A 22,165-nucleotide genomic window follows, 5' to 3' on the forward strand; every position below is an offset into this window, starting at 1 on the left:
TTACTCCTTCAACATCCTACAATTACGTGAGAAAGTCCAACAGACTCTTGATGGCGATCTTCTCGCCAATCTCCACAACATGTTCACTGCTGATGAAGATGTTGGTGTCCTTGGCGGCACACTTGCGTCGCAGGAAGTCACTCTGATGCGTCTTCAGCAGCAGAATGTCACCATTGGCGAATGCGGCCACGAACACACCATTCGCCACGGCACAGCTGCTCAGCGTCTCAATGGTCAGATTCACGTTCTCGTGCGTGTGCAGAATCTTGTACTGAAAGTCCAGCAGATTTATGGCCACATTGTTGATTGAATTGCCGTGCAGTTGCGCCAGCAGCAGATAAATCTGCTTGTTCTCCTGCACGAGACACGTGAAGATATTGTCACCCAACTCCAGCGGCGTGAGATCGATGTTGGTCAAGAGGTTGCCATTTGTGTAATTCCACACATTCACGTGCTGCTCACCCACGCCAATGATGCGCCACTCAGACGCCACACTCAGCGACCGCACGCGATTGTCCACAAAGCTGAACTCCCAGATGCTGGCCAGCGTCTCCAGGTCGGGCGTCAGCGAGTATCGGCAGATGCCAGTGCGCCTCTTGGTCGACGACACGTGCTCGTACCACGTCACGACGAAGGACAGCGCGCCGGGCAGAGTGCTGTAGCACATTTCTCTGGTCCTCCTGCAAGCGCACAAGAGAGAGAGAGAAACAGTCAGAATCAGCTGAAATCCTTGAATTCCACACATTAAAAATTAGCTAAAATCGCTAAAATGCTGTGAAACATCCAGAAGTTCTTCTCTAAGGACGATTCATCTATGCACACAATCAGGACAAAAGATGAATGAGAGTTCCAGGAAGAGAAAAGAGCAGGTAAAATCAAAGAATTCTCATTATTTGGGTAAAATATTCTGAAGAAATAAACCTTAAGAAGTATTATTGTGTGAAAAAGAGTGTCTGCAAAGACCCAACAATCCTATTTTGTGTCCTTAAAGTTGTCTGAAAAGAGTTTTTGCCTTCCTAAGAGACTGAAAGACATCGAAAATTGCCCAAAAATTCATACTTTGAGTCTCTCTTCTTTGAAGAATATTCTTCTTTGTCATTTCGATTGACTTGCGAGAATTCTACGCGAAATATAACAAAGATATCCGCCCAATAACCGCGCTTATCATCACTCCTTATCAGCAAACACGCAATCTAATCCCGCTCATGACACAACACAGAGTTTCTCTTCTTCTTCTTCTCTCTTACCCACAAATTCTGTCCAGCGCAATTGAGTGGATTGTCGCCTCGGCGCCCTTCAGGAAGTGAACATTGACGAAGGACGCAACGTAGTCCGCTTCCTGACTGGCGATCTTCTGCAACTCCTGTCCCTTCAGCTCAATGTAGGCGCAGCCGAACTTCTCCGCATGCAGAATTCTCTTGGCAATGGCAGCCGGAATGTCCAAATCCAGATTCCTCCGCTTCACCTCGCCGACCTTCTGCCAATTCTGCTGGCCGTCGAGAATGCTGGCAATCTCTGAGCATCGCCAGAAGGAGACAACTTGCTGCTGGACAATCAGCAGACACGGCCAGTACAAGTGGACGCCGATCACCTGCTCAAGAGCCTTGCTGACCACCTTGGGCGGCGGCGGCGGCGGCGATTTCTGCAGCGACTCGACAATCTCCACAATGTCCTCGTCGTCCGTCAGCACAATCACATCCTTCACCTTCACGTCACTCCTCTCGGCGGTGGATTTCTCAACTTCCGGCTCCTCCTTGTCCTTCCTGTCGCGCTTCTGGAGCTTCTTGCGACGGTCGCTGGTGTTGCGCACTTTGCCACTTCGCAGCACGCAATTCCGCACGGACGAGCGAATGAAGTACGTGGTTTTGAAGATCTTCTTGTGCATCCTCTTCCTGCTCTTCAGTCGGCTCTTGCGCTCCTTGTCCCTCACACGCTTGACAGTCTTTTCAGTAATACTTGCCGCCTCGGGCGACGCTCCGTCGAGCGGCTGGTGGCTGAGATCGCAGACTCTGTGCCTCACCTCAGCTTCCGCCTCTTCTGCGGCCGCATTGGCGACTTGGATGTAGTTCCGGCGCTCCACGATCGTCGCACTCGAGTCTGGCGGCGTCGGGGAGCACGTGGACGTTGGGATGGAGTCTTTGGCTGTGACGGGAGACGCTGGAGACTTGAGCACCTCGTCGGCAGCCTGCTTCTCCAGCTCGCTCATCTTATTCTTGTGCTCCTTCAGCTTCTTGATGAAGCACACGCGCAGCGATCGCCTGTTGAAGAGCTCCGGACCCCTGTCCACCACCTTCGCGAACGGGGGCTTCGAGTAGATGCCCAAGTAGTTGTAGAACTCCTCCTTTCCGGCCACGGCGGCTTTGGGAGACGACGGAACTTGGAATATTCTGTACGGCGCCTTCTTGCCATAGTCGCGCCGCAGCATGTTGATTGACTTGCCGTTCTGCACTGACCAGCACTCCGTGGGCGACTGTGCGCCGTCCTCCTTCTGCTCCAGGGCGCTCGGCAAGGGATTCAGTGTCATGTTTGCCTCTTCTTCCGTCTCACTGGAACTGGAGATTTCGATGACATTCCACGCGGATTTCGGCACGCCACCCTTCTTGGCACGACCAGAATTTCTCCATTCCATCGCATCACGCACTAAAATCCACCCCCAAGTCCAGAATTAGTGGGGAAAAACAACAAAAATTGCACCCAAACTCACCGTTTTCAGGACTTCCTGCGCTCTTGTGACCGTTGATACTCATATTACACGCTATTCCAGGGACATTTCTACCGTTCAGCATTGTTCTCTCATTAAGCACTGCGTTGTGCTCAAATTCACACACTTTTTGCACACTTATCGCCAGTCAAATCACCGAAAAAACACAAAATATTACACAGAATCATCGAAGAGATTTTTCCTCTGACGGCCTTGCACTGAAAATATCCCAAGATGGCCGACCGGTTGTCATAATTTCCCTTTCCGAAGCCCAGCCGAAGATCGATTGGAGTTGCCCGATGGTGTTTGCCTTCCCGGCTGAATCAAATTCACAATGAGAGAATGTTATATTCAATGATTTCTCTGCATTTTTACTAGACTTTTCAATAGGAAATCACATTTTTATTGAGAATTGAATCATTTGTGATGTTCTTCACCTCAATTCGGGGGATTTTGGAGGAGGGAAAGGAAGATTTGTGCAGTCGGTGAGACATCTTGACTGGTTCGTTGTGTGCTGTCAAAACAGAATACAAATATTTACCTGTGTATCTGCGGATGCTTGTTTTCTGTTTATTAGCAAATAAGTGATAGAATAATCATTTAGTGGAGCAGAAAATCAAAGAGATTTGTGTGATTGTGAGATTTCCGACGCGATAAGGTATGAATCTCACCTTGAAGTGTCTCTAAAAGCATCGCTACAGTGAAGCAATTGCTGATAACCAGTATCAATTCCAGAGATCATCTCAAAAGTCCACCAGTCATTGCGGGAGTGGCTTCGCAGAATGGCGCTGAAATGGGGCATCGTGACCACCGGATTCATTGCTCACGACTTCGTGAATGCCGTGTCAACGCTGCCGGCGGATGATCACGAAGTTGTGGCCGTCGCGGCACGAGACAAGAGCAAAGCCGAGGAGTTCGCCGCCACTCATGGCATCCCGAGGGCATATGGAGGTTACGAGGCGATTGCGAAAGATCCGGAAGTGGGTAAGAGAAGTAACTGTCTCATTTGCGTCCCTCTGTGGCTGATTTGGATGTGTTTTGCGTGTCGTTTCAGAGGCCGTTTACGTGGCAGCCCTGAATCCGGCTCACTATGAGATCTCGATGATGATGCTGGAGCACGGGAAGCACGTGCTGTGCGAGAAGCCGCTGTGCATGAACGAGCGAGAGGCCAGGAAACTTATCACCTTTGCAGAGTCGAAGAAGCTCTTCCTCATGGAAGCCATCTGGTCGCGCTTCTTCCCCAGCTATCAGTACTTGAAGCGCCAGATAGATTCCGGCACTCTGGGTGAGATTCAGGAAGTCAACGTGACTTTTGGCTTCCACATCCCCTCCGAGAGGGTGCAGCTGAAGAAGCTGGGCGGCGGAACAGTGCTGGATCTGGGCGTGTACACCATCCAGGTGAGCCAGTGGGCGTTCAGAGAGCCTCCCAAGGAGATCAAGGCCACGGGCGAGCTGAACGCGGACGGAGTGGACATCGGTGTGAAGGCAGAGCTGATCTACAGCCGCGGAGTGGCCAGAATTCAGACGAGTGCCTCGACAAAGCTGAAGAATGAGGCGGTGATCGTGGGAACTAAGGGCCAAATCACGGTAAGAAGAGCTTCTCTCTGGAGAATCTCACTTTATCTGTCTCTATTCCTCAGCTGAACGACACCTTCTGGTGCCCGATTTCGCTCACGGACATCGACGGCAGCGTGAAGACTTGGCCTCTGCCGCCGGGTCGCCATCCGCACTTCAACTTCCCCAACAGCTGCGGCTTGCGCTATGAGGCCGAGGAGGTGAGGAAGTGCATCAGAGGCGGCCTTCTGCAGAGCGACGTTGTGTCCCACAACGAAAGTCTGGTCATTGCTAAGATTCAGGACGAGATTCGCCGCCAAATTGGCGTGAAATACGATGCAGATGATCAGTGAAAGCCTTCAAGTGTCTTCCTTTTCCAACAACTTGGTGCTGAACACATGCTGAATTTCAACAAATAAAGCGAAACACTTTTTTTTGCACAGAAATGAATAAAAGAGCGTTTTTTAAGGCCTGAGATTGGATTTTCCGCAATGTTTTCCGTTTCATCCGTTTGAATTTCCCACCAAGACTCACTGGAAGTGTCGTTGGAATGCTGGAAAAGGCATTCCTTAACCTTATTTTTGTTTATCTTTTTTTGCCTTCCCTGCAATTCACGCTGAGGAGTTTCTATTATCTCACGGTGTTGCTTTTACTCCATCAATTATACAAGACTGTTTAATTGGGCGCACTTTATAGTGACATAAGGAAAGTTTATTGCGTCGGCAGATTAAACAATCAGAGATTAAGAACGTGAGTGACAGTTATTCAGTGCCAAAGTCCAGACTAGAGAAGTTCATCTTCACCTTTTGCCTCTGCAGAATGTTCCTGTCCAAAGTCGCCAGGAGATTCCCTCCCCTGCTGAGGGCCGGCTCGTGTAGATTCGCCTCCACGGAGCTGGTGCGAACGCAGGTGGACGACAAGACCGGGATTGCCGTGGTCACGATGAACAGACCTCCGGTGAACAGCTTGAATCTAGATTTGCTGCGCGAACTTTCATCGGCTCTGGATGATGTGGAGAAGAACAAGTCTGCCGGCTTGATCCTCAGCTCCTCGTCGGACACCGTCTTTTGCGCCGGTCTGGACATCATGGAGATGTACAAGCCGGATCCGGAGCGTCTGAAGGACTTCTGGACTGCGGTGCAGGACGTGTGGCTGAAGCTGTTCGGATCGCCCTTCCCCACGGCGGCGGCGATCAACGGACACGCGCCGGCCGGTGGCTGTCTGCTGGCCATGTGCTGTGAGTATCGCGTGATGAGGCCCAACTTCACGATCGGCCTGAACGAGACGCAGCTGGGAATCGTGGCGCCGTCCTGGTTCATGGACACCATGCTGAACATCCTGCCGCGCCGCGAAGCGGAGATGGCGCTGACGATGGGCAAGATGTTCAGCACGGAGAAGGCGCTGGAGATCGGGCTGGTGGATCAGGTGGTGGACACGAAGGAGGAGACGATCGCCAAGTGCACGGAATTCATCCAGCTGTTCGCGAAAGTGCCCAAAGTGGCGCGCTCCATCACGAAGCAGGCCTTCAGGAGCCAGGCTCTCGGGAGTCTGGACAGAGAGCAGGATCTGCAGCTCTTTCTGTACTCCGTCCAGCAGCCGCAAGTGCAGAAGGGCCTGGGATTGTACATTGAGAGCCTGAAGAAGAGGAAGTGAGAAAACAGAAGCATTTTCTTGAGATTTTCAATAAATTTTTATATTTGGGAGATTTTAAGACACTCGAGATCCGGAAATTTCCCTTTCGCAGTCCAGGAAGTAGTTGATTTCGATGATTTTGGCGCGATTCCTCTGCACTTCCTGCTCATGGAGCTCCGCAATGAACTCCTTCACATACGCCTTGCCTTTCTCCACGAGAATCCTCTTGATCTCGTCAATCTTCAGCCTCTGTCTCTGTCCCATCTGGATGATTCTGTTGGCAATCGAGTCCGTGTCCTTCAGTCCTCCCGGAATCTCATTCTCCTTCGACGACGTGATCTTCAGCATGATGAACTCCGTCACGCTCTCCTCCAGGAAGTCCAGATACTGCGAATCCGCCTCCCTGATCTTGTTCAGGCAAGTCTGCGCCCTGTGGAAGAATTCCTCAATCATGTGCTCAATGTTGAGGCGAAAATCCTCAATTCCCGCCTCGATGTTCTCGAACAGGAGCACTTCTGCCTCCATCAGCGTCTTCCACATCTGATTGAGACGCTCATCAGGAGTCAAGGACGGATCCAGGCAGTTGTCTTGCTTCTCTTGCAAGTAGTTTTCAATCAAACTGGAAGGAAAATGAGTGAAAAACACCGAAAAGTTGCATTCTTCATGCGGATTTTTTTTCTACCTTTGAGCCTTGCCTTGAGTTTCCTTCTGAGCATCTTCAATGCATTCCCTGAAAGCTCTGATTTCCTCCTGACGCCTCTCGTGTTCGCTCACGGCGACATCCCTCAATTCCTTGGCGATGATCAAGTAGCGCTTCTTGAATCCCTCGCGCAGTTCTGCACTTTTCTCATCCACATTCAGCACGGAATCCGAGGCGTCGAAGAGCGAGTGAAAGAGCGCCTCGCGATTCAGGAACTCCACGAAGCAAAGCTTAAGAAGTGCCTCTTCCTTGGCCTCCTTGTGCATTCTGTCACGCAGCATTGTCTCCTCGCTCTCGACTTCCTCCAGCTTTCGCAGCTCGCGCCTTTTGCCGAAGGCCGTGAAAGAAAGAGAGGAAGAAAAATTGCCCAGAGGAAGATTAATCAAGCAACAGTTTGTCTGCGTCGCAGGATAATTAGCAGCCTTACGAGTATTTCTCTCTGGCACTTGCACGCGTCTCATCGGCAATTAGTGTGTAATTGTAGTACTTAATTTGAGGCAGGAAGGCTGCCACGAACTCGCTGGTGGGATTATGCGGATCGCGCGCTATTGGATTGTCCTCCAAGTTGATGACAGAGAGTCTCGCCAAGAGTCTCAGCTTCGCCACGCCGTCATACGTCTTAATGCGATTCTTGGCCAAGCTCAGCATCTGCAGACGCTCCAGATGGTGGAGATTCTCAATCTTCTCCACGCGATTCGAGTAGAGACTCAACACTTCCAATTGCGCGAGCTTCTCTATATTCTCAATCTTCTCAATGTAGTTGAATGAGAGATCCAAATCTGTGAGCTTCGTCAGCATGTGCAAATTCTCAATTTTATCTATCTTATTGTAATTGAGCGATAATTTCGTGAGATTTGTGAGCACCCACAAGTGGTCAATCTTCAGAATATCTGCACAAAGTGAGAGAAGAGACAGAGTAAATTCAACACAAGGGGGAGATAATACAGTCAGAAGTAGTGTACAGTTTCAGCAGAAGTCAGTAAAAGTGTTCAAAAATCTACAATATTTCTTTCCTCAATGCATCTTTAATTGACAAATTGTCCCGTTTCATTCGATTTCTTTTGATTTTTACGTTGAAACAATAATAATAATCTTTTTTTTTATAGGTTATGTAACGAATCAAGGATAGATTTAATGAAGAATTCGCATTCTAGCACATCAATTCTTATGCTAAAGTCTCCAAGATTGCTAGTCATTGGCGGAAACAAGCATTTTCATGCAATAAACATTGCTATTCAGACCTTAAAATGCCAAGAAACACTGCAAATTGTGTAAAGGTGCAACATAACCTCAAAAAGATTAAGATAAACTTGAAAATTGTTTGATTTTGAAAACTTTCTTCACGATTTTGACTTCATTGCTAAATTATATGAGATGATTCGGTTATCTAGAAGGCTTCCAAACGGAGTTTTTGTAGATCTTTTAGTGCTATTTTAAGGTTATGGTCGGAAAAGACGCCCAAAAAGAGTGAATTTAAGTGGATTCTTATAGAAATATCGGATGGAAACTTAAGAGATTTATTACAATGTGGGAAATCATGTAGGAAAGAGACTGCAAATTTCAAGTTTTTTAAGGTTAGTCATATTATCTCCCCCTTGATTCAACACAATTTGTACAGACAACAAATTTCTGCTAAACTCTGCACCACTTCAGATGATTTTCCTCCCCTTGATCCATCATTAAAATGTATTGCATTCTCATAAATTTTGTATTTCATTTGGAATCGCACCGAAGTTCACAAAAGACAATGATTAATTTTCTCTCGAAGACCTTCGCGAAATTGTCTTTTCTCCACCAGAAGTGCCTCTAAATAAATTGCAACTTTCCCTTGGGAAATTGAATTATACCGCATAAAAACTTTTTCCCACCCCTTTTTGCATGGCAGAGAATTTCGCGTGGTGAAAATGTAAAAGTCTAATAAGAAGATGAAAACTCCAAGATAACAAGCTACACTTGATGCTTTTTCGGGGGAGGCTGGGGGTTGTTTTATAGTAGGAAAAAGCACCCTGTTTCTCCCATTAAAGAGGACTTAAATAGAGAGACAGTTTGCGCTTCATTCGCGAAGTCGCTGGGAAAGGTCAAAGGACACGGAATTTAATGAGTCACGGTGAAAAGAATGACTGGAAATAATGCAATTAGACAAATAGTTTGAGCATTTTACGGTTTGATCTCATTTTCTGACAAAAATTGATTAATTCATGTTGCGTACAAATGGAATGTTGTACGCTTTTATTTCCACTTTAACCCTGATTTTTGTCGATTGGACGAGAATGAAAATTACTACATAATTGATGGAGTAAAAGTGGCTCTCAAAACTTTTCCATTGATTTTAAAATCTCTTTGTGTGCTTTGTATTCGACAGTCAGACACCAAAATAGGGCCAATCGTGGCTTTAAGAAATAATGATTTGCTCCAATTTAAGAACGAAAAAAAAATCCCTGTTTTTCCCTCTGAACGACACAATAAAGTTTTGCACAGTATTTTATCATCGATGAAGTAGATATTTGAATAGCCACATCGACTATCACATCAATGACCATCAAGAGATGAAGTTGGATATTTTCCGCGAATGAAAAGAGTGAACGAGGAAACCAATAAAGTACTTTATAATCCTCATTGAAATTCAAGTTTCATCCATTTTTCGAATCACTACAAACAATTGAGTTAAAGTTTCAGTTCCGCAAAACCTCATAATGGACTTTCTTGCGAGTGAATAATCAAAAAGCGCTGAAAAGCACTCCGAACTGCATGCAGAAAACCCACCCTGAATGGAACAATTTTCCCCCAGATTACATAAGTTCCAGTGTAATTGATGAGAGATTGTGTATAAATAGCAGTGGAAAATATGGTCAATTTATATATCCTGCGTGTTCAGCGAGTTTTCTCCTAATGTCAAAGCCAATCTAAGCGCCAATATGAATGATTAAAAATGAGTGGCGAAAGGTAAAAGTGCATCGTTGGAATGGATTAAGGGTCTTAACAATTCAATTGTGGGTTGCGCTGCAGAATAATTCACATTGTGCAAACTCCCAATTAAGACTTATATTTCTGGGTGGGAAACAATGGAATCTCCTTTCAACGAGAGCCCTTTTGTGTGTAATACTTTTTAAAGTTAAGAGCGAAAACATCATCAATCCATTGTGGATTTCCAAAGTGTTCTCTAGTATCATTGTTTCAAGATATTCATAACAGAGTTACACTGTAATGAATTGGATTGACCAAGGGGCAGATGTTGTGGTCAGAGGTGGTGTACAGCTTAGCAGGAGTCTTAGAAAATGTTCAAGCATTTATAATATTCATTTTCTAAGCGTATTTCCTTACAATTTAGCGTTTTACAGCATTTGAACGCAATACAAAAGTTACTTTAGAGGTTTTTTGAGGTTAAGAAACACCACAAATTATTCTAAGATCTGACCTAACCTCAAAAATTGTAGTTGTTCTTCGGAAAATGACTATTTAGAAAGGTTTTCAAGTGATTTTAAGCTTGAAAACGCCAGTTTTGAGTTCATTAATCAGTCAATTGGAGGACAAAATCTGTTAGCTTACATTATTTATAGGTTATGGTCGAAAAAGGTGCCTAGAAAAAGGGGTTGTAAGTGAATTCTTGAAGCAATATTGAATGGCAATGTGAGAAACAACCTTAGAAGATAAAGTGCTGATTTGTTAGTGATTCGCAGGCAAATTTGGTAAAGTCAGGAAACAATGTACAGATTTCATCCACTTTATTTCTCCCTTGGGATCGATTCAACAATAAATCCTCCACATTCCGCTCGTGTGCAATTCCTTTTTCAATTGAAGGGAAATGCAAGAGAGACGACTGATATATTTCTATTTTCCGCAATTCTATGGTGTTAAAGTGATTTTGCCACACAATCGTTAGTAATCTAATTCATGGCATATTATCTGCTTTACAGCAATTTCGCGACAGGAAATCCAATTCTATCGTCTCCACTTTATAATAATGTTAAAATCTCACAGCACTTGTGGTGAGACATTCATGAGTCTGCCGGAAAGTTTTGCCGGTGTGTTTGAGAAGAGAAGTTTTGCATACTTAGAAATTCTAGTCGAATGCTTGTAATTTTGGCGTAATTAATGGGCTCCAACTGTGACAATCGCTGCGCTTCGCCGCGATATCCTTGCTCCTCAATGGCACTCTTCAGCATCTTCTCATTGATAACACCTGGATCAATGGCTGTGGACTCCATTGTGACGATTGCGGTGTGATTGTGTGGAATTTTGCCGGCCAGGAAATCGATGTGACACACAATTTCAAACACTCGTTTATGGCCTTTTCTCTCTTTCTCTGTTGCCGGCGTGAGAAGGTGGGAAATTGTGGAGGAAAGGAAAAAAAGAGCCACGAAACGAAGAAGGACAGAATTTCCCCTTATGTTTAATTCACAAGCCACCGCTGGACTCAATTGGGCCACAACACAACTCACGATGGGGGTGTTTTCATGTATGAAAAGTCACTGAAGGCATTAGCGGCTCCGTGGATTGTGCCTCACTCACAAATACCCCAGTATTTTGGGAGCGTTTGTTCAATAAACAGCCACCGCTTTCACCATAGTGACTGCCTTTGTGGCCACCCCCGTCCTCGCCGTGTGATTTGCCATTATTTCAAACTTAAATGTGCGAGTCACGAGCGAGGTGCCCCACTATTTACATTAACCCCTAATTCCAATTTTCATGCTCCCTCCGCCGCGACAGGAGTGCGCTCGTCCCAGAAGTCACTCCTCGCCAATATATTCCCAGTGAATTCTAATGAGTGCCCCCGAAAGCGCCCAGTGAGATTCGCCCCCCCCTTCGCAAAAGCACCGGGAAAAAGAAGTGTATTGAGTAAAAGCTCTCTTATAGTTGGGAGAGTCAAATGTGAGTGTTTGCCTTTCAAATTGGAATAATTATGATTCGCGAGACATTCGTGCAGTGATTACCAATTGTATGGTGTGACAATGTGGAAATTATATACCCCAGCCTAGGATTTTTCATGTTATCTGCCATTGAATATTCATTCTATCTTCACTTCAACACTGGATTTTCACCATTTTCACCGTGTCAGCGAGTCTTTTTTACCCCCTCAGTGCACGTTATGCACTTTGTGTCCACGCCAAAACTCCTCTCTGCTCTTTTTTATATACCTTCGGTGCTGCGCGAATGTATGGAAAAATGTGCAAACTAATCCCTCGAGGATGATTTACTGGGGCAAAACGCGGTGGAAATCAATAGAATTGGGGAGGAAAACAATTGGCTTCGTGAAACACCCACTGGATATCGCGTATGATAGATCAACCAGAGGAATTTACCTCTTCTTCTGCTAGTAATAGCACTCCGTATTGATTCATTTCCCCCAATGCTTCACCAAGGGTGCGATAATGTGGCTGAAATCTGTACACCACTTCTGGACTTTTTCAAATTGGCCTGCAAATGAATTTATAAAGATGTTTGCCTTTTAATTCTCTGCTTCGCAATGATAATTTTCTCAGTTTCCATTTGATTTTTCTTGGATTTCTCATCATTTTCAACCCATAACCTAAAAATAACCATTAGAAGATCTTTAAAACTCAATTTAAAACCTCTTTAGGACAATATCACCTGGTATGATTTGATAATGAAACTGAAAATGTTGATTTCACATTCTAAATTGGTGTAAAAAGTCTTCTAAATCAACATTTTTCCAGTCTGAAGTGCTGTTTTTGAGGTTATGTTGGATCGAATTGGGTAAAATTTCACGAAATAAGCTGATCCTAAGACTGAGAGCTGTACATCAGATCCAATCATAGTATTTCGCCTTGGTTTTGGACTTGTGAAGCTCAAGAACAAGAAATCAACCTAAGAATTTCAGTGCTCAATAAATTCAATGCCTCAGTTTGCAATGAAAGACTATGAAAATACTTCCACAACACTTTATTGGGGATTTCGGAGTTCTCCAGTGTTCGCATGCATTGTTCAACACACAGCAGGATTTTGTCGATAAGTGCAAAGGAACATGATAAACAATTTGTAGGAAATTTACAAGCTCTGGTGGGCGGAAAGCCACACAGCAGTTCAGCAGCACCGCAACGCCTTGCTCCTGATGATGTAAACATCTGTAAAGTCGCAAGTCCAATTGTCTCAGCCGGAGATTTACGGCGGTGCGGTTGGCGGCCAGCTGTGAGCCGCTGAGTGTATCGATTGCTTGAAGTCTTGGGCGCACGTGAAGGCTTAATTGCACGAAATTGTATTTGTCGGCCACCTTGAGGGAGAGAATTGTTGCTGTTAAAAATTTCACCTCACGTCATTAATTAAGGATTTCCCCGATGGAGGCTGTGTAAAAGGGAAGGAGGATGAATATGTGGTGGCAAATAACTCTCTGTCCGCATAAATTATGCATTCTCGGCCCCATGAGAAAGATGAGGGAGCCTCGCAGGGTGTGTTGTGTGCGGTGACTCCTTCCCATGGCACATAACAATGAATACCATTTCTTTGGGCATGCGTCAGTCAGTGTAATTTACAGATTGTGTTGAAGTCAGTTACTTAGGAACGGCCTGTGGCACAACCAAATGCTTCCTTAGTGGGAGACCTCACAATATTGGCCAACGTCCACCAGACACTAGATCATATCTAGTGTAATGTGCCCCTCGTCAGTATATTCTGCGCCGCATATAAACTCTTATGTTGTGTCTTCTCGCCCAGCATTAATTACTCCCATCAGCTGCCCTCCTTCCGCCCTGCAGCGCACAGTGCAAAGTGTTCTGTGTTACATTTCTTTTTTGCCCCCCGTCATATCTCACCTTCTTCCCCTAAATTCGCCCACTTTCTCTCGCCCACGTAGAAATTGGTACACCTTTTTTTTGCCTTAACGAGTGGCGAGGAAAAAGTCAGTGAAATACAACTACTGGTCCGTGCAGATGCCAAAGAGGCGAGAGGTCAGGTATATTTGCTTGCGATTTAATTCAATTTCGCATCTCAACATTGCACAGCACGGGAAAAATTGGCTCCGCATGCAAATAATTTTCGTACTCACCATTTGGGGAATATTTTTCAACATTGAACAATTTTTATTTTCAATCTGATTGCAAGAGGCACTCAAGCGGCACATTTTGTTACCGGAAAAGAACCCCTTTTGGAAATTAGTCACATCGATTTCTGCTCATGCTATACTTTTATTGATTTATTTAAGACATATTTGAAGTATTTCTTGTTGGAATCATTTGTATTATTTGACCAGATTCTCCGCATAATTTGTGATCATGATCAAAAAGCGCGAAAAGCTTCGCAGAAATTCATACAAAGTGATAGATTGTTTCCAATTTGAACGTGGGGAAAAAGCAGGTGTTTTAGCTCGCTTACATTCCTCAGAGCCTCTTTTTCTTGTGTCCTGAAAAGTCACCTGTAAATTCCCATTGAAGGGATCGCGGCGAAGAGGGATAACTACGGCAGGTGGCACACAAAATTGCCATGAATTATCAATGACTTTCCGTCTGGAGAGCGCAATTCGCGGCACTTGAACACCTCTTTCTGTTTTCCCACTTCAGTAACCAAGCATTTTCATGTTGTGCAATTCAATTCCTCGCCACGTTATAAAGAATTACATACACAATCGAGAGAAAATTTCCACTACTCAGGTGTGTGTTTTTTTTTCCTTCTTCTTCGGCAGAACATCGCACTTTCACCCCCCACCCAACAATTTCCCACCCACTTTCAGCCACGGATGAGTGGTTTGGTTTTCGACTGAAAGTGGCTTCATGGAAAATTCATTAAACTTTTCTTTAGCGCCACGATTGAGGCTGAATTCTCGGGGTTTCGATTGACGAGGATGGGATTTTCTTATAATCAACAATCTGTAAAATTTGAAGAGATTTTCCCTGTTCTTATCCATAATATTGGGGCTATGTTGGGAGTGATGGTGTGATTTTGGTGGCGCGCGGTGTAAATCTCAATTTGGCAACTAATTTAAAACTTAAGCATAATTTATGTTCTACGTGGCGACCCGCTTTTTTTTCCTACGTACGCAAAGCATTTGGGGATTCAAACTTGATTCTCCAGCAATTTTGCGGATGAAGCCATAAAGCATAAATCCATGGGAAGACACAGTGAATCTGCGGGAATCTTTGGTATTTGCGCGCCCCCCACTTGTTTTTCCTCCCTCTCAACCCTCATCGAGATGCTCAATATATGTGTTTTTCCACCCCCTCGCGCGCGCCTCATCGCAGTCGGAGCTACAAATTTTAATGGTGAGACGGTGAAATGGACACTCCTATGAGAGACATAAAATAATGGTGAAGAAGCGCGGCGGTGTGAGAAAAAGCAATATAGTGAAAAGATGAATCGGTACATAACACTAAATCAACTTGGGGATGGAACTTATGGAACTGTTGTCCTCGCACAGCGAAAGGACACGGGCGAGAAGGTGGCCATTAAGCGAATGAAGCGAAAGTACTACTCGTGGGAGGAGGCGATGAATTTGCGAGAGGTCAAGGTATGTTTATTGATAGGCACGCAATGGCGGAAGGCAAATATTTGACAACGCACTCCAATTACTCACGCACAGTCGCTCAAGAAGCTCTCGCATGCAAATGTGGTGAAATTGCGCGAGGTGATCCGCGAGAACGACATTCTCTACTTCGTGTTCGAGTACATGAAGGAGAACCTGTATCAGCTCATCAAGGATCGCGAGACGCACTTCCCCGAGGCCGCCATTCGCAATATGCTGTACCAGGTGCTGAATGGGCTGGCCTTCATGCATCGCCACGGGTTCTTCCATCGGGACCTCAAGCCCGAGAATCTGCTGTGCTCCGGACCGGAGCTGGTGAAGATTGCAGACTTTGGCCTCGCGCGCGAGATCCGATCGCGTCCGCCCTTCACGGACTACGTGTCCACGCGATGGTACCGCGCGCCCGAAGTCCTTCTGCACTCCACCAAGTACGGCGCGTCCATCGATCTGTGGGCAGTCGGATGCATCATGTCGGAGCTCTACACCTTCCGGCCCCTGTTCCCGGGCACCAGCGAAGTGGACCAGTTGTTCAAGATTTGTTCCGTTTTGGGAACACCGGAAAAGGTAAATTATCATCACATTTCTTACAAGGAATTTTCAAAAATTCTGATTCTTTTTCTAAAAATTCTCTGTGCCGAATCTTTAGCACTTCAAACACTTCTTAGAAAAATTCTTACCAATTTGTGAGGTTATGAAAACTACCTTTAAAACCGTCTCAAATTAATTTAAAACCTTTCAAACGTGGAAATTGAGCAAATTTAGGGAATATCACAATGTTAAAAAATCAAATAACTAAGCAAAGCGCCATTCATCTAGGCTAACATTACATTTTTGAGGTTATGTTTGATTCTAAAGCTATTTTTACGTCCAAAATTTAGCCAATCTTAAGTTTTTCAAGCATAAATGCTCAACTGTGACAAGAAAAAGAGAAATATTCTCAGTTTAAACACAATTTTGATGATTTTTAGGGTTATTTTAACACCAGAAGCGATTTTAAATCAATCACATAATCTATAAAAGCAATAAAATTGATTTTTTCTAAGCAAACTAATTTAGAAAATGCCTTTATTTGTTGATAGTGTAGCTTTAAAGCTTTACACCACTTCCAACAATAAAATCTGTCCCTGAAAAATACAACTTCAATGAAAATCTAAAAATTTCCTGGCCAGTATTTCAGTGGCGCATTAGCATTTCATAACTCTGTGTAGTTTGTGTGGATGGAAAAATGTGGGATTTCATTGATTGTGATTTTTTAGTTCGAAAAGCGCCGCTTCCAAAATTAACTCACAACCATTTTGAATTATTGATGGTTCAATCATGCGTTTGCTCCGCTGTTTTTCAGGATGACTGGCCCGAGGGTCATCGATTGGCGGCCGCCATCCACTTTCAATTCCCAGCATGCTCAAAAATTCCCATTGACTCCATTGTCAGTCGTGCCACAGATCCAGGCTTGCAGGTGCTGGAGGATTTCCTCCGGTGGGACGCAGAGAAGCGACCCACGGCCCAGCAATCGCTAAAGTACGCGTACTTTGAGCTGGCCAAGCCCCGGCCGGCGAGTCCTGTGCTGTCCAACTATCGCACAGTGCCGTCCTCCACCGTCTCCCATGGAGACCAATCCCTCGAGAACTGCATGAATGTCACACAGCTGCTGCCGAAGCATCCCAACAACAACCACGAGGAGCTGAACAACCACAGAATGTTCTATCTGAACAACGAGCCGAAGAAGGTGGTGAAAGTGGCGCCGAATGTCACGGCGACGAAGGAGCACGCCGGATCGACGGTGCAGCTGAAGAATAGTGTCAACAGCGTGAATGGCTTCGGCCCGACCATTGGGCACAATGGTGAGATTAATCTTCTCGGGAATTACAGTCAGCGCAAGAATTTGCAGCATGCGAATGCCGGTGGCAACAAGTACACCTTCAACAATGCCTATTCTGGCATCATTGTGAACACGAAAGCCACCCCGGGTGGTTTTTACCTCCATCAGCAGCCAATTGACGCCATCCTTGACGCAGACACCGGCGATGCTCCACGTGTGTACAATGCCTTCTCCAAGCAGCGCAATGTGATGCCACTGGTGAATGGCGACGCAGTAAATCATCATCCTGTTGTGACTTTCAAGTCCAAAGGGGTCATTCCGACAAATAAGTGGAACATCGCCGTGGGCCAAGACGAAGGGGTGGATGACGATGATGAATTGGACAGGATTCTCGGGTGAGTTCACTTTTCATCACCTCCGCAGTGAGATGAATATTAATTCCCTCCTTTGCTCGGTGGTGTCCTTTGAAGGCTTCGCCAAGAGAGAGACAGAGAAATCGGACTGAAATTGGTCAATGAGAAATGTCAAAACTTCAATTTATGACTCTCGAGAAGCTTAATATTATATTCTGATTGGTTTCATCACTTTGTTTTTCTCAGCAAAGAAGGATTTTTATCCTCCAAACATGTAAAAAGATCTTTGAAATAAGAATCTATTGGCTTTGTGAGTGACTTTCGCTCGGAATATCTTGAAATTTCATCCCAAATTGCTGGTTATAATCCAATATTTCTCTTCTTCACTTTCCCAAATACTTTCGCCCACACACCATTCATCGGATGCTTTCCGGGAGCGATAATTGAAATGGAATGCAAGTGGTTTCGGAGTCTATTAAGTATATAAACTGAAATTAATGAGGGTGTGGAATTTTCACCTTTGCCAGAAGGTGTGGATAAAATAGCGGACAGGAGTTTAGTTTCGGGGATGTGCTGAAATCAATGGTGTGTAAATTGGGGGAAATTTTTCACAATTCAATATAAATGCTTCCGGAAGGCTTGACTTCATTGATCCTGCTGAAATATTCGGGATAGATTTTTCAGTGGCCCGGCGGAGCGCCGTGAGAAATGGCTCAAATTGATAGGTGAAAAATCTGCACGGAAATTCTCTCTCGCTTATCTATAGAGATAAAATGGGATATTTTCTCTCTCTCGCTCACCCTTCGTGGGTGGAATTTATTATAATTTCGACTGGGAGAGAGAGAGGATATTGGGCCAGTGCTGAAAGGACAAATTTGCCAGGCCAGAGCGAGATTCTCAATGGTCTTCGCCAGATGATAGCATAGCTGAGGCCCAGACGCTGCTCACGAGATTTATTGCAAGTTCCTCGTATCGTGCATTACACGAAGAGAGATACTTGAATTGATCGTCATAAATTAAAGTCAGTTCCTGGTCTATCTCGCTCTTCACATGTGAAAGTCATAAATATTTTCTCAGTAAAATTCTTCCGACCCAAGAAATGTTACACTTATACGCCCAAGGAAGCCCTTTTCTCACACTTCCAAGCACAGCTTCCGCTGCGAGGCCACGAAAAGGGGGTTGCAACATCCCTTGCAGTGCGCGAGTAATTCCTCAATGCTGTGACATTGAGACGCGTAATTCTTATGGAATTGGAGATAAATCAATATTTTGGATTATATCGTGTTGAATAGCTTTTCATGTTGGGCCATTCAAAGAGTCATTAGGCTGAATAAATAATGAAACATTATACATCCCCAGTCTTTATCAATTCCTATTTCCAAGATAATGTGTCTGTAAGGTCTGAAACTTTACATTATATACATTGACTTAGAGAAAAATGTAAGAGAAAATGGAGAAGAGGAAGATGAAAGTGTTGTTTTCAGAAGAGATAATTCCATCTTTACGTGGCACATGAAAATAAAAACTCATAGATAACGCGAGTACTCAGTGACCTTTTGATTTAATACAAAAGAGTAAGTAAGAATTCCTTATAATTTCTCCACTCCAGAAGATGAGGGAAATGTTTATGAAATTTCGTGCACTTTAAAACAACATGAAATGGAATAACAAAAGTGATTAAAGCTGCCCCTTAAGGCGGTTCTGTGTGACCCTAAATGTTAAATATCATATTTATACACAACATATTCACGCATACATATGTGTGTGTCGTGATTAAGTGCCCTGAAATCTGAGCATATGAAAACATAGGGTAATTGTGCTTGGCGTACATGCACATTCTTTCAGGTCAAGGTGCTTCCAGTGTAATTTTCCTCCGAATTTTCGCATGACTCTTCATGTGCTAAAATCACAGAATGCTGACCATGTTTCAGCGGGGGTGAATTTGGGAAAATTGATGCAGCTGCTCACCCCTTGAACGGGTCATTTCGCAGATATTAGCAAGAGGAAATCGATACGGGAATCTCGGTGGGGTGTGAGGCGAAGTGCACGAAGTGAAAAGGAGAGAATTCCTGGATACACTTGCAATGTGGGGCTGATTTTAAACGGAAAAGCACAGCAGGATGTTATAATTGGCCTTTATACGGCAATTATTGATTGACAGCGTGAATGGAAAAGGACGTAATTGGTCCTTTCCTGCCTCCACACATCCTGCTCAAGAGCTTGCGAAAGGTGGCTAATGTTTGGGTTATATGTGTTTCTAATTCCATGCTTTTTCGGGGGGTCCACCGAAAAAACACACACACCGCAGGAGCAAGATAAACACGAAGAGAGTTCGAGGGGATTATCAGCAGAAACCTCTGTCGTCGATTAAGCTGGAGGATTTATTTGGGACGGTCTCTTTGGGGAAGGACAGCAGTACCTCCAAGTATCCCAACACCGTTCCACTGGCCAAATCCAACAGCTATCGCAATAATCTCATGCTGAATGGACTATTTGAGGACGATGATGGACGTAGTGTGTCGAAAAGGAGTCACTATTCCAATCATCACCAGGAATTTGTGGTCAACAATCGAAACAAGTGGGAGAGAATACCTTCTGTGTGGCCACTCTTGCTGGTCCACTTCCACCGCCTGGACGAGCCTATCAAATTAATTCTTATCTCATTTCCAGGTCCTTCTTGAGTCATCAACCTTTCCGAGCGAATGTGTCCAATGAATACCATATCAATGGGGGCGGCGGAAAGACTTTCCCGTGGGAGGAGAGCGGCCGCATAAGCGATGGTAAAGGTCTAAGTTGGATTGTTCGTGATATAAGTATTAGCATGATTTATCACTTATCACCCTTGCATTCATACTAATTCGCACAAATCTCTTCCCCACCCACCCCGTGGACAGCTTTCGAGGGCGGCGCGGCCAAGAGCAACAACATAAGGACAGACTGGACAGCAAAGTACCTGAATAACTGAAGGTGGATTGTTGCAAATTGACGAAAATCTGTGATAAAGCTCATTCTATAATTTTGTAACTTTAGGGCATTAGCTTCGAGGGGGGTTGGGCGGGAAATGCGAAGACCCACAATGAGTTGTAATTAATCATTTGTATTGTCGAAGTGTATGTGGTTGATTTTCTCTTTGGGATAAGGCATCACAAATAGACAAAATACACACACTCGCTCTGAGCTCTTATTCGTCCCTTTTGTGCTGCTTTTGATGAAGACACTCAAGCTTCTTGTGCAGAACTTCGCGGCGGTGCTTCTTCTCCGCATCCTGATGTGCCTTGGGGGCGCCATCAATGTCATCGGCTCCCTGTTGGTCCTTCATCTGTCGAATCTCCCGCTTCAGTGCCTCAATTTCATCCTCCATTCGCTCGTGCTCTGCTTCGAGGAAGTCTAAACTCTCCAATTCGAATTCCAACCCCTCAATTACATCGTACGCCTCGTCGAGCTTCTCCTCCAGGCTGTGCATCTCCTCACGCACGTGCTCAAGGTCCGCCGCCGTGGAATGACGCGCGAGACCGCCTGGAACGTCCGCCAGACCGCGGATAACTTCAGGCCGCGACTTGAGCGCCCGCAACTCGTGCGACTGAGCCCTGATTGTGCTGGTCTGACTCTTAATCATGTGCTCCATCTTCGCAATCTTCTCCGCCTGATCTCGCGATCGCTCAGACAAGCGATTCACGTTGAGCTTGAGCTTCTGATTCGCCTCGTACAGATCATCTCGCTGACTCGTCACGGCGTCCAAGTCCAGTCGCAGCTGAAGATTAATCGTGGAATTTTCCATATTCTCCCGCCTCAGATTCACACACTCCGCGTTGAGCAGCCTATTTTCGTTCAGCAACTCACTATTCTGCCTGCTGGCTAACATCAAAGTAGGTCAAAGATGGCCTGCTGAGATGACTTTTGGATTATTACCTTTCTCAACTGTGGCGAACAATTGCTTGATTTTCACATTCAGTCTGTAGATCTCCTCCTCATGCTTATCACTGCTCATTGCTCACTTTTTCACGCGCCACCGACAATGTATACCTGATTTTGTGTTCAATCACCTGTTAACTTGAGTGTTTTGGGTGCCTCTTCATCATTACCTATCTTATCACCTGCCATTTATCAGTTGCTCAGCGATATGGTTTGCTGTTGCGATAGCGATATCGACGAATTTGTGTCGTTTGGAGACTTAGTCGGGGCTCAAAGAACGTGAGAACAGCGATGAGTTGGACGGATTTTCTGCGAGCCAGGACACAAAATCCCGCCTAATGCCATTATCCAAGGAGGTGGGGGAGTTCGAAAGTGTCCTGGCAGCCTTCGAAGATTGCCTCAAGCGTGGACACAGTGCGAGAAAATGTGCAGAAACTCACCTCGTCTAAGGATATCAGCGGATGTTGAAGGACATATTTGCTGCAAATGATTATTTAAAATTATATTAACACGTGATAAAGGTAAAATGGGGAGTATTTATTTGAAAAACCTGAATTTTAGTGGGGAAATGTAATAATTAGCTAATTAATGTGGTTGAGGAGAGGCAATTTGGAACTTCCAGGGACATTTTCACTCCCACCCGTCGCTTTTGGGAGGGGATGCGAGGAGTGCGCGAGGGCGCGCGCGCGCGGAAAGTCTACAAAGGTCTTGCGCACCGTGTCCTTCCCCCACCGCTCGCGGCTGCATTTGTGTACAGGCAAGGGTGGGTTCAGCAACAGCTACGTAGAGTGAAATAGTGATGTATAGACTCTTGACTTCACGACGAGCAGCATAATTTAGCTGACAGTCACTTGATGTTCCGCATCTCGCCTGGACAATAGTCGTGACGCGGAGGCGCACATTGCCAAATGGTGCACAATGTGCGAGGGAGATTCTTTACACCACCCCCAGGCAGCATATCCTGCGGGGGGTTTGGGGGGTGGTTTATGCAATATCACTTTACAGCAACTTGACATTCCAGATA

The 22,165-nt window shown here is 45.2% G+C and overlaps 6 protein-coding genes across 13 annotated transcripts; 3 read left to right on the plus strand and 3 right to left on the minus strand.

The window, feature by feature from the left end:
- Positions 1 to 6: 6 nt before the first annotated feature.
- LOC132263453 (uncharacterized) lies at positions 7 to 2,948 on the minus strand. Its single transcript, XM_059763219.1, has 3 exons — positions 2,705 to 2,948; positions 1,248 to 2,640; positions 7 to 680 (listed from the first exon to the last, which is right to left on the minus strand). Exons 1-3 carry the CDS (start codon positions 2,784 to 2,786, stop codon positions 23 to 25), a joined length of 2,133 nt encoding a protein of 710 aa, XP_059619202.1. The 5' UTR covers positions 2,787 to 2,948; the 3' UTR covers positions 7 to 22.
- A 99-nt stretch (positions 2,949 to 3,047) lies between these two features.
- On the plus strand, positions 3,048 to 4,724 carry LOC132261673 (trans-1,2-dihydrobenzene-1,2-diol dehydrogenase-like). The gene is made up of 4 exons (XM_059760586.1): positions 3,048 to 3,359; positions 3,437 to 3,685; positions 3,756 to 4,288; positions 4,342 to 4,724. Exons 2-4 carry the CDS (start codon positions 3,484 to 3,486, stop codon positions 4,606 to 4,608), a joined length of 1,002 nt encoding a protein of 333 aa, XP_059616569.1. The 5' UTR covers positions 3,048 to 3,359; positions 3,437 to 3,483; the 3' UTR covers positions 4,609 to 4,724.
- A 77-nt stretch (positions 4,725 to 4,801) lies between these two features.
- On the plus strand, positions 4,802 to 5,920 carry LOC132261626 (enoyl-CoA delta isomerase 1, mitochondrial-like). The gene is made up of 2 exons (XM_059760515.1): positions 4,802 to 5,005; positions 5,074 to 5,920. Exon 2 carries the CDS (start codon positions 5,075 to 5,077, stop codon positions 5,906 to 5,908), a length of 834 nt encoding a protein of 277 aa, XP_059616498.1. The 5' UTR covers positions 4,802 to 5,005; position 5,074; the 3' UTR covers positions 5,909 to 5,920.
- A 30-nt stretch (positions 5,921 to 5,950) lies between these two features.
- On the minus strand, positions 5,951 to 10,842 carry LOC132261624 (dynein regulatory complex subunit 3). Its single transcript, XM_059760514.1, has 4 exons — positions 10,639 to 10,842; positions 7,015 to 7,477; positions 6,570 to 6,911; positions 5,951 to 6,506 (listed from the first exon to the last, which is right to left on the minus strand). Exons 1-4 carry the CDS (start codon positions 10,790 to 10,792, stop codon positions 5,963 to 5,965), a joined length of 1,503 nt encoding a protein of 500 aa, XP_059616497.1. The 5' UTR covers positions 10,793 to 10,842; the 3' UTR covers positions 5,951 to 5,962.
- A 444-nt stretch (positions 10,843 to 11,286) lies between these two features.
- Positions 11,287 to 20,222, plus strand: LOC132262870 (probable serine/threonine-protein kinase DDB_G0268078). 6 transcript variants are annotated; one of them, XM_059762326.1, is made up of 7 exons: positions 11,287 to 11,456; positions 14,777 to 15,042; positions 15,115 to 15,621; positions 16,400 to 17,271; positions 19,538 to 19,807; positions 19,900 to 20,042; positions 20,124 to 20,222. In XM_059762326.1, exons 2-7 carry the CDS (start codon positions 14,887 to 14,889, stop codon positions 20,192 to 20,194), a joined length of 2,019 nt encoding a protein of 672 aa, XP_059618309.1. In that variant the 5' UTR covers positions 11,287 to 11,456; positions 14,777 to 14,886; the 3' UTR covers positions 20,195 to 20,222. The 6 variants fall into 6 exon arrangements, with proteins under 6 accessions (XP_059618309.1, XP_059618311.1, XP_059618313.1 ...); XM_059762328.1 differs by lacking the exon at positions 11,287 to 11,456 and adding an exon at positions 13,256 to 13,494; XM_059762330.1 differs by lacking the exon at positions 11,287 to 11,456 and adding an exon at positions 13,256 to 13,489.
- A 3-nt stretch (positions 20,223 to 20,225) lies between these two features.
- Positions 20,226 to 21,666, minus strand: LOC132262874 (nuclear distribution protein nudE-like 1). 3 transcript variants are annotated; one of them, XM_059762336.1, is made up of 2 exons: positions 21,139 to 21,666; positions 20,226 to 21,084 (listed from the first exon to the last, which is right to left on the minus strand). In XM_059762336.1, exons 1-2 carry the CDS (start codon positions 21,215 to 21,217, stop codon positions 20,411 to 20,413), a joined length of 753 nt encoding a protein of 250 aa, XP_059618319.1. In that variant the 5' UTR covers positions 21,218 to 21,666; the 3' UTR covers positions 20,226 to 20,410. The 3 variants fall into 3 exon arrangements, with proteins under 3 accessions (XP_059618319.1, XP_059618321.1, XP_059618320.1); XM_059762338.1 differs by having other exon boundaries at positions 20,229 to 21,077; positions 21,139 to 21,186; XM_059762337.1 differs by having other exon boundaries at positions 20,230 to 21,080; positions 21,139 to 21,254.
- Positions 21,667 to 22,165: the final 499 nt, after the last annotated feature.

The sequence above is a fragment of the Phlebotomus argentipes genome, unplaced genomic scaffold (assembly GCF_947086385.1).
Source record: "Phlebotomus argentipes unplaced genomic scaffold, Phlebotomus argentipes genome assembly contig_15, whole genome shotgun sequence".
NCBI lineage: Eukaryota > Metazoa > Arthropoda > Insecta > Diptera > Psychodidae > Phlebotomus > Phlebotomus argentipes.